The 19,783-nt window shown below is 35.9% G+C and overlaps 1 protein-coding gene across 5 annotated transcripts in view; it reads right to left on the bottom strand.

Moving 5' to 3' along the window:
• Positions 1–297: 297 nt before the first annotated feature.
• The window catches only part of LOC106869668 (putative 3',5'-cyclic phosphodiesterase pde-5), a 362,634-nt gene continuing 343,148 nt past the window's right edge, over positions 298–19,783 (bottom strand). For all 5 annotated transcript variants that reach the window (XM_052969509.2, XM_052969510.2, XM_089355202.1 and 2 more), the window contains 5 exons: positions 11,790–11,911; positions 10,751–10,862; positions 4,565–4,645; positions 2,229–2,317; positions 298–491 (listed from right to left, as the gene is read on the bottom strand). In XM_052969509.2, the coding sequence (XP_052825469.1) occupies positions 422–491; positions 2,229–2,317; positions 4,565–4,645; positions 10,751–10,862; positions 11,790–11,911 (474 nt within the window). In that variant the 3' untranslated portion in view covers positions 298–421. The remainder of the gene's footprint in view (positions 492–2,228; positions 2,318–4,564; positions 4,646–10,750; positions 10,863–11,789; positions 11,912–19,783) is intronic.

Below are 19,783 nucleotides of genomic sequence, written 5' to 3'. Positions count from 1 at the left end.
TCTGAAGTTGGTACTTGGGTGTTAAGTATCTTCTACAATACTTAACATCTAGGTACCAAGTTTTATAATTTGTGGAAAGAGACCTTTGACAACAAATTGCTGTCAATTCTCATAGGATTAACTGAAGTAAGTAAGATCAAGAGATGTAAGAAGTAAAATATAATAACTTTTAACAGTCACAAATTTTGTGGAACAGCACAATCAATTCTAGGACTTGAATTGTATTTATTTCATCAAACCTCACAAGGGTGAAAGTCACCGTAGCAAGGTTTGAACTTAGAACACAACTCAATACTGCAAGGTGAAGAAACTTAAGCAACATATTTATTATCTTCAATTAAATTCATATTCTTGATAAAATGCACAATCCAGCTCGTTTCTGTCTTTTTCATATTTCATCTGGTTTCTTAATATCATCTCTTTAACTGGTTTCTGTCTCCTCATTAGTCTTACATTCTTTTGCTAAAATTTCCCAGTTTTCTAAGTTCTTCCTGCAAATGAAAATGAAAGGAAAAGTAACTGAAAAATAATCATATCTTACCTAAATTCAAATACAGGTTAGACCCTGAATAATAGCATTACTCTTTCTTTTTCTTTTAAAACCAACAGACTTAAATGTTTAAATATTTGAGATGAGTTATTGCTAAGTGATTATAAGCTTTCAGACTACTTCAGACGTTAGTTTTAATGTAAATATTTTTAAATCAGCGTTTTAACTCTAAAAATGAGGTTAACAATCTGAGAATTAAGAGTGTACAAGTATTTTAAAAGAATAGAAATGGAAAGACTTGTGACTTTATATGCTTTGACCAAAGATTTTTGGCTACTGCAGGAAAGGACTTCATCTAGAGTGAAATGCAATGTTATGTGGTTTCAGCTTAAATTTACTCTAAGCTATCAGTTATTTCTAATGGCAGTCTTTCAATAATGATTTTTTTTACATATATATATATATATATATATATATATATATATATATATATTACTCCTCTTTTTATCACTGTTTTCCCACATAAAGCTGCATATCATTTTCTCTCTTCTATTGCTCAATCTACTACTTGATTCTTTCTGCTAAACCCATCACTGTCATACCACCAAATAGGAGCTGATTTAGACTGCTGTAACCTGTTTAACCTATGTCCACATAGAAAAATTTATATGTGAAAATAATGTTGACAAGATCAGGAAAAAGCAGAAATAGTCAATGTTTAGTGCTTTACTGTTTCTGAGATGTTATTTCTTCTGAGATTTCATTGTAAGTCTTCAACAAATGCATTGTAGAACAAGGAAGATGGTAAGTTACTTCAATTATATCACTTTTGAGAAGAACATGAACTTCATTCATCCCATATCTCTTCCTTTAAAAATTATGGGTAGTTCATTTTTTAACATTTATCAAAACAAAATTCATCATTCAGATTTGTTAATTATGATCATTCATTATCTTAAAAACACAACACCTTTAAATGTTCATTTCTTACTGAGATAGGAAGTCAATTGTTGGTAGGAAGAGATATTGAATTGAACACATTATAATTATTGGTACTTATATTAATCAACAAAGTTGCAATCAATGTGAGGACTTCTGTCAGATTTTTTACAGAGCAAACTTTACAGAAGACAACACAAGTAAGAAACACTAAGTAAACTTTAATAAAAACCAGGATTTAATAAAATAAACTAAAAAAACAAATCTCTGCAAAAGATGTTTCTTCTAACAAGACAAATGTTAAGTGAGACATACAGTTGATTAAACTGGCTCCAATGTAACCCACTCGGCATTTCTATTTAGTTTATTTGCAGAAAGTGCATGGTTTTTGTGTTCAGCTCAAGATCACAAGATCATGAGATTGATACCTAATGGCACGTTGTCTCCTTGAGCAAGACACTTTATTTCATGTTGTTCCAGTCCACTCAGCTGACAAAATAAGTAGTATCTGTATTTCAAAAGGCCAACTTTGTCACATTCTGTATCATGCTGAATCTCCCTGAGAACTATGTTAAGGGTACTCATGTTTCTGGAGTGCTCAGCCATTTGCATGTTAATTTCATGAGCAGGCTGTTCTATTGATCAGATCAACTGGAACCCTTGTCATAACCAATGGAAAGATAGTTAGTTTGTTGCCACCAAGATATGGATTCAGAACTATTTAGTAAAATTTTCAAGAAGATTTGTCTTAGTCAGTTCTGCCAAAAACCATCTGTATGTTAGAAATGTTGTTACTTACTTAACTCCATTGACCATGGTAGTGGTTTCTGGGAGTAGATCTGACATCAGCTGATAACATGGTAAACAAATAAAAGAAAGGAATCCAACCTGAAATGAGATAGCATATTAACATTTTGTTCTCATGTTTCAAAATCTAATCTTAATAGTGCATCTGCAAGAGAAAATTCACAGCCTTTTTTGATCCAGAGAAACAACTTCACCTTTCCTTTGTAAGTTTGTGACCTGAAAATTTTTTTATATTCAATTTTCATCAGAATTTTTCCTTGGAAATTTTACTAAATCTTTTTAGGATTTTAGAAGTCTTTGGGAATTTTTCCTGTGCTTCTTTCCTTCTTTTACTCCTCTTCCCTCTTTTACTCTCTCTTTTGTTTCCCCATTAGTTCTTGCAGTCATAGGTGTCCATGTGTATGTGTATGTGCATAGGTGTGTGAGAACATGTATATACAAGTGACTAGGTGTGTGTTGACAAACGAGATAACTCTCTAGCCAAGTACTTTTTACCTTATGATTTACAATATATGGACAGATGTATCAGTGGTTTCAAAAAATCTGAGTCCAATATCAATGATTTTTTCAACTTGTCCTGATGAAATTCTAAAAAAGGGCCCATAAATTTTGTTGTCTGGTGTTTCCTAATAATTTTGTAGTGTTGATTTTAAAAATGAAATCCATTTTGCTCTATCACATAGTTTTTCAATATCATTTAAAATAAAGGCAACTACAAAAGTGAAAACAAAAGTCATGATTTAAATACGTTCAGCAAATAAAATGCATCAAACTCAAGCAGCTTCCACTATTTTCAATCCACTCAGTTTTGAATTTCTTGATGATGACAGAAATGTTCTTTATACAATTATATGTTAATAAACAATACATTTCTGTGGTCCTTGACATCACATGTCTCATATTTGTGGAATTTGTCTGCACATGTGCCCACGCTGTGCTCAATCTAGTAACTATCACTGCAAACCAGGTGAGACATGTTTTGTTGAACCTTTCAATATTTCTTATGAAAATTAATTTTTTGAATGCACCCTTAATATTTTAATTGTGAGGTCACATGGGTCAAATTCACTTTTTGTAAGCATGGTCAAAAAACTGTAGAAGGAACTTCATGGTATGTACGCTCTTTATGGAACTTTGCCATCACAAATCTGCATTTGTTTCCTTTTATAACTGTTGACAGATCTGAAAATGCTTCTCTCAGGTGATGACTGGCTTGAATATATTTTGTATTCCAGAAATATGGCCAGTTGTTAGAGAAGAAAAGGTAAAAACAACCTCAATGTCTTGTGTTATATTTCTGGATGTTACACTTTACCTAGGCAACAAAACAAAATCACAGATTTTGTGTAAAAAGCTTACCTTACATATTTTGACATGAAACTGAGTGATCAAGAGAAAGTCTGAGCACCCTGTATAGTGTGTAAAATGTGTTGAAACACTGAGACAGTAACTGTTTCAAATACTTAAGCAGAAGTTTCCAGCTTGAGAAAACTAAGATTTGTGTGTTTGCCAGATCACAGATTAGGTGGCTATTGCAGGACAAGCAGTTTTTAGTGACCATGTCTGGTGTTGCATAATGAGCATGGAATGCTTTTGCTGCTGTTGTGTCTGATCTCCTGGGAAACAGGAAACCATCAAATTATTAAGAACTTGTGCAGACACTGTTAACCAGTTTTCAAGCACTGGGCTGCAACGTGAGTGTAAAAGTGCATTTCCTGCAAAGTCAAATGGACTACTTCCCTGAAAATCATAGTGCAATAAGTGATGAGCAAGGAGAAAGATTCCACCAAGACATCAAGGTAGATGGAACACAAATATGATGGCTGACTGCTAGTCTTTGCAAAGAGACTGTTGTGATGCAAGTTATTCACGCAAAGCAGCAAAGAGGAAGTCCACTCCTTGTATCACTGAAACTCCAGTTCGACAGAAATATCTATCCTAAATGCTTGCGTTATTTTCTTATTTCAGTATTGCATTTAATGGCAAAATTGACATTTTTTAGTAAAAAAATTAATTCCTGTTTAACAAAACATTTGACATGATAGAACATTTCTGAGGGTATTTCTGAACCCAGCACCATCAAATTAAGTAGGACTAATTTCAAAAAGCAAGAAAATGTTCCCCAATATTATCAATAAAATAATAAAAGCAGCTGACCAGCCCTACTACTTACAGACAAAAGAAAGACGATTGTGCTTATTCAGAGAGTAAGGTCTAGAAAAAAAAAAACTTGACATGATATAAGAAAACTGACTGTTGCTTTGAAATCAGCATGCCAAATTTAGTCTAAATCAAGGGAAAAAGCAAACTCAACAGAAATGATTTAACCTGAGTTTCTGGTAGAATATTTCTTTTTTCTCGGTCCATCATAGGCATCGGTTCTGAACCATGAGCTTTTTCTTCATCTCCCTACAAGAAATATGATTCATTTTATAAAGGTTGTACATTGATATATTGGTACATATTGATTACAAACATCAACACAATTTCAGTGGAGGATATAATCAATTAAAATGCAAGTTTATAAACTTTTAAACCTTGACAACTTTTTAAAAGCAAATTTACACTCCCTGTCACTCCAGGAATTTGAGTTTACTCTTCTACTATAAGGGACAATTGAAATTAGTTTCTGTAAACATTATTCAGTTCAAATAACAATAACCAAAAATAGCCTTTAGTACAAAAATTTCAGTTGTAAACAGATATGAAGCTCAGTCTTCTGATTTTAAACTAGTCAGCTAGCAACCCAGACATGAATTAAATAACATTAAATTCACAAGTGTCAAATCCAAATCTTTAAATCCTGAATATTAGAAAGAAAAATGTATAATTCATGGGGTGCACACAGAACAAAATGTATCCAAACAATAATGCATCTACCTATTTTTCAGATATTTTGACAGATTTGAACATGAATGCCTGTGATTCTCAGTCATTGTAATAGACTGTGCAAAGTTCTTAAAAAGTTTAGCCCTTTTGATATCAACCCATCTGAGACTGTCCCAGGTTCTATGACAAACTTAGTATTCTAAAGTGGTCTAAATTACAATTTTCCATAAAAATTTTATGCTAATTTGTTCCTCAGCTTGATAATACTTCATTGTTTCAAAAATTAATTCAAACAAAAGCAGGATATGTTGACCAAAATATGGTAAAAAAAGGGTTAAACAACTTTTTCTAATTCTTATTCTGCCCTATAGGTAGAGAATAGAGTGTCATCTCTGTATAGGCCATCACCTATTCGCCAAAATTAGCATTTAAGTTATTATAGCAAGTATATACCAAAAAGATTGGTAAACTGTGCTGAATCACTTAATTCCATGGTAATATAGAAGTTCCTGTGTTTATCCCTATGGGTCTAAAGTTTATTATTGAATTTAATTAGTCTTTTTAGAGGCTAGTATTATGGCATCCACAATCAGATTGAGACAAGTGAGAGTTTCTCATAGAGAAAGCAAATAACTTTGTTAAGGCAGATAGGGATTATACATGAATAGTAGTTGGAAATATCTAATTGTAAAAATTTATCAAACTTCTTATCTTCCAAGTTTCTCAGTCAATCTATGTCTGTGGTATCAGACAATAAGCTAAGTGTAGTTTTAGATTTAAACATAGTAATTATTCTATCTATAAGTTTTTAACTAATTTAGATGGGCAGATAAGCCTTACTGTAGGTTTGCACTCGAACTCAGGGTTTGTGGTCCTTAAGATTTATATATGAAGCCCTAGGTGCATAGAATTCAGCCTTCTCAGCTAGACAAAGTTTATAACAATACTGAGACTTGTACAGTTGATTTGGTTCAACTTAGAGGTAGGTGTATGCTTATAGCAACTACAGAGCTCTTTGTGGATCAAGTTATAAGAGTCAATATTTATATTGTATGAATTCGCAATTTTGTGAGCATACACAAGGATCTTAGATGCATGCCTTAATTTACGTAAGAGGTTGAAACTTCTAACATTAACTCTTCCTTCCAGAATCAGCTAACAGCCTCCCAAAAGATTATTGTGATTTTCCTATATATGCAATTTGTAACTGTATTTTGTTTATTCACTCGGTTACAACTAAATGGCTGTGGGTCAATCATTATGAAATGCACATTATATAATTAATATGACAATATTATTGTTTTCATCCATCTTATGAAGCATGTTATATTTGTTGCCCACACATTATTAAAACAACTGTAAGCTGTACAATACCAACAAATCCATTCCTCATTTGTATTATTTATTTATCTGTCTGACTTTTCTTTAAGTTTAATTTTAGTTCTTCTAGAGAGAGTTCAAACCAGTTGCGGCAAAACTTTTTGAGTTAAGAAAGTTCCTGGTGTTTGTAAATATGTGGTTGAGTTGGTATATTGGTTGAACTGTCGATGCATCTATTCATGTAACAATCTCAGAAGGAGAAATTTTGGAATGTCTTACAAATCTTCAGTGTGCTACTAATAGATTGGATTTGGAGAATCTATGTTTCTTTTGCTCTTTTTGCATGAAATCGAGTATTTCTAGGTTTTTGTGCAAATTTGTTAGTACATAAACTAATGCACTTGTGATGGTAGGTACAAATGAGAATTCATAGTCAGAGTACAAGAGCTGCATTAATTTGCCCATGAACGTTCTCTTTTTCCTGGACTTTTGATTGTATATTCACATCTGCTGGGCAGCAGACTGCTACAACATGACTTTTATTCCCTGTCCCATAGAACAATATCAGATTTGTTATGTTTGCACTGAATTGATGATTTTTGTTTGTTTGTTTGTTTGTTTGTTTGTTTGTTTGTGTGTATGTATGAATGTATGTATGTATGTACAGAAAACATTTAAGTTTTATTTTGTATCTACCTAAGCAATTCTATATTTCCCTCATATATACAGTAATCACTCGCCATATCATGGTTCACCTATCACGCCCTCAGTACATTGCAGATTTTTCTGGTTAATATATGTAAATTTATATCATTGACTCCTCAGTATATCGCAGGTTTCTATGGTTGATAAGGATTTATGTTGTTTCAGATATTACTTATTTCTATGCTAAAATAAGCATTTTCATGCCTAAAAATTAATAAATTAATAAATAAAAATACCGTACAGTACTGCACTGTATAATACATTAATTAAAATGTAGTGTACTGCAGATGAGTAAACAAATAATCACACATACTGTATGGAGGACCAAACTTGGGAGGCAAGTGTGTGGTGTTGTTTTGCATTTGTGTATAAAATTGTGAATTTATTTCAAGTCCTACGATGTTGCCCAAATATTCTGCACCTTCTAAGGCTTCTGGCAGTGAACCCAAGCGCCAGAGGAAGATGCTTACAATAGCTGAGAAGGTGAGACTTCTCAACATGGAAGGGAGAAGGTATGTGGATGTAGGTTGCCATTATGGCATCAGAGAATCTACTGTTTACTGTATCAAGAAGGACGGAAAAAATATGAGAGCGATGGCAAAAGGGATTTTTAACAAGACAGCGAAAAGGATGGTAACTTCCTGCAATAAGGCCATTGTAAAGATGGAGTCTGCATTAGCCCTTTGCCTCAGTGACTGCAGGAAGAACATTGTACTGGTTACTAACACCATCTGTGAGAAGGCCAGACAGCTGTACAACAAGTTTTCTGATGGCAGTGACAACAACTCAGACGACCCTGAAACAGGACCATCTAAGGCATCTCCCACCAAACCAACTGAATTTAATGCCAGCAAGGGCTGCGTTGATAAATTTCAAAGGAGGTTCAACCCTAAGAGTATGTCCCAGCATGAAGAAGCTGCCTCTGCAGACAAATGCCGCTGAGAAGTATGTGAATGAAATGTTCAAGACTATTGTTGAGGAGGGTGGATATTTGCATGTTTTCAATATGGATGAGACTGGTCTCTTTTGGAAATGGACGCCATCACAGACTTTCATTTTGAAGGAGGAGGCTAGAGCTCCTGGATTTAAAGCATACAAAGATAGCGTCACAGTTATAATGTGTGGAATTGCTGTGGGTTAAAAGCCAGGGTTTATTTATAAGACCAAACACACAAGGGACCTCAAAAACAAAAATAAGAACTTGCTGCCAGTGCATTGGATGCACAACCAGAAGGCATGGATAATGAAACCACTGACATTGGATTGGTTTCACCAGTGTTTCATCCATGAAGTCAAGGTTTATCTCACTGTAAAAGGACTGGAATTCCGAGTGCTTCTCTTAATGGACAATGCTGGAGGTCATGCGCTTGATCTGTTGTATGAGGGCATAATAGTCAAATTCTTACTGCCAATCACTACATTACTGCTCCAGCACATGGATCAAGGCATTATTTGTGCTTTTAAGGTGCTCTATATGTGAAACTTCCTACAACACTTGGTCAAGGTTATGGACTCGGATGGTAACTTCTCACTGAAGGAGTACTGGCATGAGTATACCATTGTAATGTGTCTCCAAAATATTCAGAAGGCCAAAAAGGAGATGAAGAATGAAACTTTAAATGCCAGCTGCAAGAAATTGTGGCCAGAAGCAGTCCACGACTATAAAGGATTCTCTCTTGACAAAATCCACCACTCTGCAGAAGATAAGGCAGTGAAGATGGCAAAATTGTTAGGAGGAGATGGTTTCACTGATATGACTACTGAGGATGTTAATAATCTGATCGAGGCCCACTCAGATGCATTAATGGATGAAGATCTGAGAAAGATGAAGAAGTCAGCGAGTGAGGAGGAAGAAGAAGAACAACAAGAGGATCCAGGGAAAGAAGAAGTCGGCCTGTCACTAGAATGCCTCTCAACTCTAGAAAAAATGGCAGAAGAACTTCAGAGAATGGTGGAAGATTAAGACCTCCAGATGATTCGTGCATTGCAGTTCAGAAATGCAATTGATGGAGCCATGGAAGTTTTTAAAAATTTCCTTACAAAGAAGAAAAGGCAGCACCAGCAACTACGCATCACTATGTTCCTCACCCACAGAAAAATGAGAAGACACTGGTACTCCCAAGAGTGTGGGGAGAGTTTCATCATCATCATCATCGTTTAACATCCGCTTTCTATGCTAGCATGGGTTCGACGATTTGACTGAGGACTGGTGAAACCGGATGGCAACACCAGGCTCCAATCTAATTTGGCAGAGTTTCTACAGCTGGATGCCCTTCCTAACGCCAACCACTCAGAGAGTGTAGTGGGTGCTTTTACATGTCACCCGCACGAAGGCCAGTCAGGCGGTACTGGCAACGGCCACGCTCAAAATGGTGTATTTTATGTGCCACCCGCACAAGAGCCAGTCCAGGGGCACAGACAATGATCTCGCTCGAAAATTCTATGACAGCCAGTCAGGCGGTACTGGCAATGGCCATGCTCAAAATGGTGTATTTTATGTGGCACCCGCATAAGAGCCAGTCCAGGGGCACTGGCAATGATCTCGCTCGAAAATCCTACAAAGGCCAGTCAGGTGGTACTGGCAACGGCCATGCTCAAAATGGTGTATTTTATGTGCCACACGCACAAGAGCCAGTCCAAGGGCACTGGTAATGATCTTGCTCGAAAATCCTTACACATGTCACGGGCACAAGTACCAGAAAGGCGACGCTGGGTACAGGTGCTATCCCGATTTTGCTTACGCTTGCCCCAATAAGTCTTCGCAAGCTGAGTTTCATGACCAATGAAGGAGACAACGTTGGCAGGGGTGCCAGTCGTCGAATTTAGTTCGATTTCACTTGCCTCAACAAGTCTTTGCAAGCGGAGTTTAGTGTCCAATGTAGGAAAGGTACATATATATATATATATATATATATATATATATATATATATATATATATATATATATATCATCATCATCATCATCGTCATCGTTTAACGTCCGCTTTCCATGCTAGCATGGGTTGGACGATTTGACTGAGGACTGGTGAAACCACATGGCTACACCAGGCTCCAATCTGATTTGGCAGAGTTTCTACAGCTGGATTCCCTTCCTAACGCCAACCACTCAGAGAGTGTAGTGGGTACTTTTACATGCCACCGGCATGAAGGCCAGTCAGGCAGTACTGGCAACGGCCATGCTCAAAATGGTGTATTTTATGTGTCACCCGCACAAGAGCCAGTCCAGGGGCACTGGCAACGATCTCACTCGAAAGTCCTTACATATGCCGCGGGCACAGATGCCATCACAATTTTGCTTTCGCTTGCCCCAATAAGTCTTCGCAAGCTGAGTTTTGTGTCCAATTAGGGAGGCGACGTTGGCATGGGTGCCAGTCATCAAATTTAACTCGATGGAGAGTATAATTTAATAGAGCGGGTAGATGTTGTGGCTGGTATAATTTGAAACTGGTGGTAGCTGCTTGGGTGATGGTAAATTTAGCACTATATGTTGCTGCAATATTGCTAAATTGGCAAATAATTCTCTGGTTTGCTGCACCAAATTCAGGAAATAGACGTCCCAGAGTTGTATCCATTAACAAAGCTAATGTTTCTGGGAATATACACTGGTCCTACAAATTGTGATTCAACAAAGATTTGATCTTATAAATTTAAACAAATTACCTGTGCATAGAATTCTTCAAAAACCACTTTAACAGTCTCTCTCTGAATTTCCCATGGTTTAGCACTGGCACATAAATCGGCTCCTGTCATTGTTATAGATCGCAGCAGTTTTCTGAAAATATACAGATAGATGCATTGCCATTTTTGACCTAGCACTTAAAAACGTTAAAAATAGTGAAAATAAATATATATCTATTTCCTGTATTTGGATTTTAACTGTTTTTGATCTGAAAACAATTTTCATTTACTGGCTTGCCGTTATTAAATTAAAATGCCGAATGTTAAAGTTTTTAGTTTGCTAATATAGTTAAAGCTGATGTATTGATTAATCTTATTTTCAACCTTAATTTACATTATTAAACGACTGTCACCTAGTTTCTATATTTGAAATAAATAGAATTGAAATTTGTGCCTTTGCAGGAGAACTTGGGACTGTTTCTTTAAAAGTGACACTTGTTCACACATACATGTGCATGCGCAGGCACAAGCACACACACATACACACACACACACACACACACTGTAATCTTCATATATTATGTAATCTACATTAATGAAGATTACCTTAAAGTAATCTTTTACCAGGACCACTGTAAAACTATGTTGGTCCAGGCTGGCTCTCCTATGAATCACAGGCATTGTCTATCTGACCAGCTTCTCCACCCTTTTTGTCAATCTAGTTTTATTCATAGGGCTTTGGATGAAGAGGGGCCATTTTAGAAGACATTTGTTCAAAGTGCTGCACCATGAGATTGAACTTGATGCCTCATGACTGTGAAGTGAACTTCTAAACCATTCCACTATGCTTGTACCTAGCTGTTAAGCAGATGTACTTTTAGAGTCAAGTCAGTTAATCATACTCTCTTTTCCACAAACTTTCTGGTCATGTGCGAATGTTAGAGATCAATATATTACTACAAAGTTAAATATTTATTCAAAGTAACTTGAAAAAAGCATAATATATTGTAATGAAGAAGATAAAACGATTCACTAACTTTGGCATAGACATCATTTCTTATAAAAATCCATAGAAACTAACCTGTGTTCCTCATCTTCCCATATGAAAGCTGAATCATCAACTATTTTCCTTAGTTTATCACGGTTACCAAAGAACAGTGCCAAATCTGTAGCAAGAATGCATTCCTTCATGATCCTCAGAATCTGGGGGAAAAATTGTTTAATTGTGACAAAATATACATATATATTAAAAAATCAGTGCTACAGTGTACACAGACATACAACTGATGTATGTCTGTGTGTGTACCTGTACTTCTGCATGTATGTACTACCCATGCCAGCATGGAAAGCGGACATTAAATATATTAAATCAAATAAGCACTTAATTCACTCACTTTTTCATCTTCTGTCAACATTGACAGTATCTTAAATCATCACATTTTATGCTAAATTCTTTGTCCAAATTCTCTCATTCCAGAACATTTTTCGTTTAGTTCCCTACTCCATTTCAACCATTTCATTTAATTCCATCTAATTGTAGGCTGAAGTATCACCTTCAGGAAATATCTATATATTTGTATTTTCCCTTCAGTAACTGATCCACAATAATTTTAAACTAGTATAAAATTCTATTACCCTTCCTACCCAGTCATGTTATTATTTCTCACTGTTGAGTAAAGACTAACAAGGATACCATATTTCCACTTCATACTAATTTATTTCATTGTTTAATAACTACTCAAATCTTTAGTACTGATAAAAGACATTTTCACACTTTTAACTACATTGTTTGCTATTTAATAATAATAATAATAATAATAATAATAATAATAATAATAATAATAATAATAATAATAATAATAATAATTTCATTTATTAGCCACTAGGGCTGACACATAGGGGATGAGTAGACAATAATAATAACCCCTTCTACTACAGGCACAAGGCATGAAATTTGTAGGGAGAGGACTAATCAAGTACATTGACCCCAGTCTTCAACTGGTACTTATTTTATCGACCCCGAAGGGATGAAGGGCAAAGTCAACCTTGGCAGAATTTAAACTCAGAACATAGCAACAGGTGAAATACCATTAAGCATTTTGTCTAGCATGCTAATGATTCTGCAAGCTCATCACCTTTATAATAATAATAATAATGCCCTGGTGCAATACCAGGCACTAGCTCTCATGGCTTCTGATCTTAACTGATTGGAAGTGTTATGATGTACATGTTTTCTCTTTGTGTAAAAGATAGGCTATAGCAAATATTCTGCTCAATACCACATATTTGCTTATCAGTTGTTTGACCATAACTAACTGAGCATGTCCCTTGGTGACTGACAATATGTAATGAGCAGAAGTAGTTGGTGAGTATCATAAGCCATGTATTGAGAGGAATTCTTTGAGGTTTGAATAATTCACCTCTGGAAACATGGGTGTTTCGTTCAATATCCTTAAACAACCCATATTCAAGGACCTTTTGAGTGGGATGGGCTACTCAACCTGAAGAAAATTCTAGCTGGGCCCCACCTGCAAGGTCATGCGCTGTTTATCTTTATATGAGATTACCATGTCACATTCATTTGGTTGTGATGCATGTACCTGGTGTACACTTATCAGATGGGTAGTCACAATAGGTATATTGGGCTTCGTTATATTTGTACCCCTGTATCACTTTGATGGCATACACTGCTCTCTCACTCAATAATAATAATAATAATTTTTTCTATTTCATCCAGCATGCTAACAATTCTGCCAGCTCAGTGCTCAATAATAATAATAATAATAATAATAATAATAATAATAATAATGAATTTCAAATTTTGGCACTAGTCCAGTAATTTTAGTGGGATGGGACTAGTCAGTTACTACTACTCCATTACTTTTATTGACCCCATAAAGGTGAAAGCAAAATTGACCTTGGTGGAATTTGATCTCAGAATGTAAAGAGCTGAAAAAAATGCTACTAATTCTGCTAGCTCAAGGTGTTAGTGCACCAAAGACTGGATATAGTAGCCTTTAAGAGGCGATAAGCAAGAGTGCCTAACAATTGACATGACAGTTCCAAGAGATCAACATATTGTCATGAAAGAAAACGAAAAGGTCAATAAATATGGAGATCTGAGAATTGAGATTGCCAAGCGGTGGCAGTGACGAGAGTTAAACACAAAGGTTGTTCCTGTTGTCATTGAATCATTGAGTTCAATACCACTCAACCTGAAGAAGCATCTGGACACTTTAGAAATACCCGACAATTTTGATGTATTGCAAAAGTCATCTTTACTTGGAACTGCACACACACTGTCTGAGGTCCTTGTTGTGACAGACATAAATCCCCTATACATACAATATCTTCAATCTACAATATCATAATATTGGATATTGTGCAACATCTTTATTATTAAAGATAATAATCCTTTCTACTATATGTACAAGACCTGAAATTTTTGGGGAGGAGCATTGTCAATTACATTAACCCCAGTGCATTACTGGTGCTTAGTTTATTGATTCCCAAAAGGATGAAAGGCAAAGTTGACCTCAGTGGAATTTGAACTCAGAATGTAAAGATGGACAATAAGCATTTTGTCTGGTATTCCAAAAATTCTGCCAGCTCAATGTGTTAATAATAAGATATAAGCACCCCGAACAATGTAGTACATTTAATGTATGGATTGATGGAGAAGAAGAATTTCTGGGGTGATTGACCAAAGGATGAACAGTGCTGTACTTGAAGGATATATCAAAAGGAAATGCTACCAACAATTACAGGCCAATTTCTTGCCTTCCATTAATGAGGAAGTTACTGTCAGGAGAGACTTCAGAAGAAATTTACAAATTTTTTCATGATAATGACATTTTACTAATAGAACAACAAGGTTGTAGGAGGAGATGCAGAAGTACCAAACCTCAATTATCGAAAGACAAAATGGTAATGCAAAATTGTAAGCAAAGGAGAACAAATCTGGGAATGGCCTGAATTGATTACTGCAAAGCTTACAATATGATTTCACATTCATGGATCATTGAGTACTTAGATATGTTTGGAATCGCAAGGAATGTAACATGTTTTCTGAAGAGAAGTATGATGGGTTGGAAAACTGAGTTGACATTGTACGGACAAAGCTAGAGCACTCTGGGCATCAGGAGAGGGATTTTCCAAGGAGATAGCTTATCTCCATTGCTTTTTGTACTTTGTATAATCTCTCTGACCTTGGTGCTGAGGAAAATGAACCTAGGATATTAGTTAAAGGGAAAAACTCAAAGAATCAACCATTTCCTCTTCATGAAAGATTTAAAGCTATATGGAAAGGATAAGGTACAAGTGAATTCTCTGGTGAATACAGTCCACTGTTTTAAGAATTTGGACTCGAGAAGTGAAGTATAATGAGCCTGGAAAGAGGGAAAGTACAATCCCTGGCAGGGATAGAATTATCAAACAGAGAAGTGATGAAATAAATTGTAAAGGAAGACTATAAGTATTTTGGTACACTAAATTTCAATGAAATCATAGAGAAGGAAATGAAAGCACAGCTAAGGAAGGACTATTTCCAAAGACTAAGATTGGTGTTGCGCTCAAAATTGACTGGATGGAATAAAATCCAGGCAGTAAATATATGGGCAATAGCATCATGTTGGTATAGAGCTGGAATCATAAACTGGCAAAAGAGAGAACTGATGAGCATGGATACAAAGACATGGAAATTAATGACAGTGCATGGAGTATTCCATTCCAAGAGTGACATTGACAGATTCTATTTGTCCAGAAGAAAGGGTGGGAGAAGTATGATCAGTTGCCAGAATTGTGTTGAAGCAGAGAAAACCAGCTTAGGATGGTATGTAAAAAATGCTGTGGAACAATTGATGAAACTTGTGAAATCTGGCATCATCAAAATTGACCATTCTGTAAAGAAAGAGAAACTGAAAGAAGAAAAGAACACATAAAATGAAATAGCATGGCAAAGAAAGAAAATATACAGTCAGTTTGCAAGAGATATGAGCACCAAGACAGATACAGAAAACCAGTGGCTATGGATGGGGAGGAGTGACCTGAAGATAGAAACAGAAACACTTATATGCATAACACAAGAACAAGCATTGAGGATTAACTGTGTGTTGCAGAATTAACAACACGAGAGTGACCAAAGCAAGAAAGCCTGACATTATTACAGTGAACAAAAAAGAAAAAAAACTTGCATGATAATTGACATAGCATGTCCTGGTGACAACAGGATCACAGAGAAAGAAGAAATAGTGAACAACTATGAGGAATTGAAGTGGACAATAAAGAAAGTAGATGTAAAGTGATTGGCACATTTGGAAGTATCAGCACCTGACAACCAACATGGCTCACAAGGAATAATAATAATAATCCTTTCTACTATAGGCACATGACCTGAAATTTGAGGGGAGATGACTAGTTGATTACATCGACCCCAGAGCTCAAAGACCCAAAAAAGATAAAAAGCAAAGTCAACTTTGGCAGAATTTGAACTCACAACATGAAGTTAGAAGAAATGCCACTAAGCATTTTGTCCAGTGTGGTAATTATTTTACCAGCTTGCCACCTTAATAGTAATAATAACAACAACAACAACAACAACAACAACAACAACAACAACAACAACAGCAGCAGCAGCAGCAGCAGCAACAACAACAGCAGCAGCAGCAGCAGCAGCAGCAGCAGCAGCAGCAGTAGTAGTAGTAATAGTAATAATAATAATGATATGTACATTGTTTTGTCTTGGTATAAAAAGATGGGCTACAGCAAATATTCTGCTCAATACCACAGATTTGCTTGTCAATTGTTTGACCTTAACCAGTTGAGCATGTCCCTTGGTGGCTGACGATATGTGCATCTCTGATCACGAGCAGAAGTAGTGGAGGAGCATCATAGCCATGTGTTGAGAGGAATTCTTAGGGGTTTGAATAATTCACCTTTGAAAACATGGGTGTTTTGCTCAACATCCTTAAACAAACATTATTCAGGGTCCTTTTGAGTGGGCTGGGCTACTCGACCTGAAGAAAATTCTAACTGGGCCCCACCTGCGAGGTCATGCACTGCTTATCTTGATATGAGATCACCATGTCGCGTACGTATGGTTGTGATGCATGTGCCTGGTGTACCCTTATCAGACAGGTAGTCATGATGGGTATAATGGGCTCGTATATTTTACCCCAGTGTCACTTTGATGGCATGTACTGCTCTCTCACTCAATAATAATAATAATAATAATAATAATAATATATTTGTTTTGCAAGATTTTAATAATAATAGCAATAATAATGATGATGATGATGATAATAATCCTTGCTTGCTGCTGTTAGAATTAACTTTATGAAAATGTGATGCACCCACAAGCATTTAAGAAACATAATGAAGAAGAAAGAATAAATAATTGGAAAATGAAATCACTGCGTGGGCAATACCTCAGAGAAATCGAAGGAAAAGATAAGACCAACATTTGGAGATGGCTAAGAAAACATGATGTGAAAGGATGCACTGAGGCATTGATTTGCAGTGCCCAGGATCAAGCTCTGAGAACTAAATACAAGTTCCAAATAGATAAGAGCAGCGAACTTCCCCTTTGTAGGATGTGTGGCAGCAAAAATGAAACAATCTCACATATTGTGAGTGAGTGTAGCAAGCTGGCTCAAAAACACTGCAAAAAGAAGCATGATAACATGGCTAAGTTTGTTCACTGGAGACTATGTAAAAAGAACAGCCTGGACAGAGCACAAAAATAGAACAAACATGAACCAGAAGGAGTCACTGAAAACAATGAATATAAGATACTGTGGGATTTTGCAATCCGGTGTGATGCCCTAATTGATGCTTGGAGATCAAACATTGTTGTGGTAGATAAGGGAGGATCTTTATACCCTTTGAACGGTAGATCGAGAAATTAATTTTTTGTAACTAAACACTTTCAAACTTTGGACACTGGTAGAATGTCTTATATAAAACATCTTTTACTCTTAGTGTTGTTGAGAAAAGTTTGTATTTTCAAAGTTATTTCGTGTTAAAGTTGTATTTCAGTAATTTCAACCAATCAATGACGTGTATTCAGCTGAATAAAATTACTGCTGTTGTTTATCAACAACTTCCAGTGGTGTATATTTCATTTGTCACTGTTATTTATTTCATCTCAGTTACGTTTGTATGAATAAACGAGTGTATCTGAAGCATGTTTACTTCATGGCACCACCTCAATCGTTCATGCATTTCTACTGCTTTTAGTTTTTTTTCCCTGTTTTTCAGCAACTATTTTTTCAGAAAGACTTTTTTGCCCCCCTCCCCCTCCAAATTCTTCCTGTTTCACTTTTTTCTGTAACTCTAACCCTAAAATCCCAACCCTAACCTTAATCCTAAAACCCCAACGCTAACCCTAACACCCTAACCCTAAAGCCCTAATCCTAACCCTAAAACCCTAACCCTAACTCTAAAACCCTAACCCTAACCCTAAAACCCTAACCCTAACCCTAAGACTAAAACTAGTACAAATGCATGAATGATGTCATAAATAACAGTGACAAATGAAATATACACCGCCGATAGTTGTTGTTGACAAACAACGGCACTAAGTACCAAAATACGACTACTTTAACACAAAATAACTTTAAAAATATAAACTTTTCTCAACAACACCAAGAGTAAAAGATGTTTTATATGACACATTCTACTAGCGTCCGAAGTTCGAAAGTGTTTAGTTACAAAAAATGAATTTCTCGATCTACTGTTCAAAGGGAAAAGATTCATAAAGGAAAAAGGGAAATCAAGATTATAGATATTGCAATACCTGGGGATGCATGCATAAGTGACAAAGAACTAGAAAAGATGGAAAAGCACAGACTATTAAAGGACAAAATTGCAAGAATGTGGGCTGTGAGGAAAGTGTCTGCCATCCCAGTAGTTGTAGAGCACTAACAACCAAGTTTGAGAAATATGTCAGAGAAATCAGAATTGACACGAGAGCAGAGCAAGCCCCCAAAACTGCTCTGCTGGGGACAGCTAGGATTCTGAGATTGGTACTTGGGTGTTGAATGTCTTCCATGATAATTAACATCCAATTATCAAAGCTTATAATGTGTGGAAAGAGACTGCGAGATCTCTGACAACAGGCTACTGTCCTCTCTCACAGGGTCAACCAGAGCAAACAAGATTGAGTGCTCTGAGAAGTAAAAAAACTAATCCTTTCTACTATAGTCATAAGACCTGAAATTTGTGGGAAGGGGACTAGTCGATTGCATTGACCCCAGTGTTTCACTGGTACTTAATTTTTTGACCTCAAAAGGATGAAAGGCAAAGTCAATTTCAGCAGAATTTGAACTCAGAACGTAGCAACAGGTGAAATACCACTAAGCATTTCATCCAGCATGCTAATGACTCCGCCAGCTCACCACCTTTTAGAAGTAAAACATTAATAATGGGAATAATAATTTTGTTATCCATTATAGGCAAAAGGCCTGAAATTTTGGGGAAGGGGTTAATTCTAACTGGGCCCCACCTGCGAGGTCATGCGCTGTTTATCTTGATGTGAGATCACCATGTCACACGCATATAGTTGTGATGCATGTGCCTGGTGTACCCTTATCAGACAGGTAGTCATGATGGGTATAATGGGCTTCGTATATTTTACCCCAGTGTCACTTTGATGGCATGCACTGCTCTCTCACTCAATAATAATAATAATAATTCTCTGATAACACTTCCAATCAATTAAGATCAGAAGCCATGAGAGCCACTGCCTGGTACTGCATCCGAGCATTTTATTATTATTATTATTATTATTATTATTATTATTATTATTATTATAGGCACAAGGCTTGAAATTATAGAAAAGTGGGCTAGTTGATTACATTGATCCTAGTGCTCAACTGGTACTTATTTTATCAACCCCAAAAGAATGAAAGGCATGCTCATGGTTCTGCCAGCTCACCACCTTTTTAATAATAATAATGAAAGAAAAGAAAAGAAACGCCACAAAACTTTACTACTAATATAGACTGTTTTTTTTTTTTTTGAGAACTGTTATATTTTAATTTGGCATTTTTGAAGGTAAACAAAGAAGAACCTCGT

This window comes from Octopus bimaculoides, chromosome 7 (assembly GCF_046866305.1).
Source record: "Octopus bimaculoides isolate indiv1 chromosome 7, ASM4686630v1, whole genome shotgun sequence".
NCBI classification, from domain to species: Eukaryota; Metazoa; Mollusca; class Cephalopoda; order Octopoda; family Octopodidae; genus Octopus; species Octopus bimaculoides.
The sequence above is the reverse complement of the archived record's forward strand: the minus strand, read 5'-3'. Positions and strand labels throughout refer to the sequence as shown.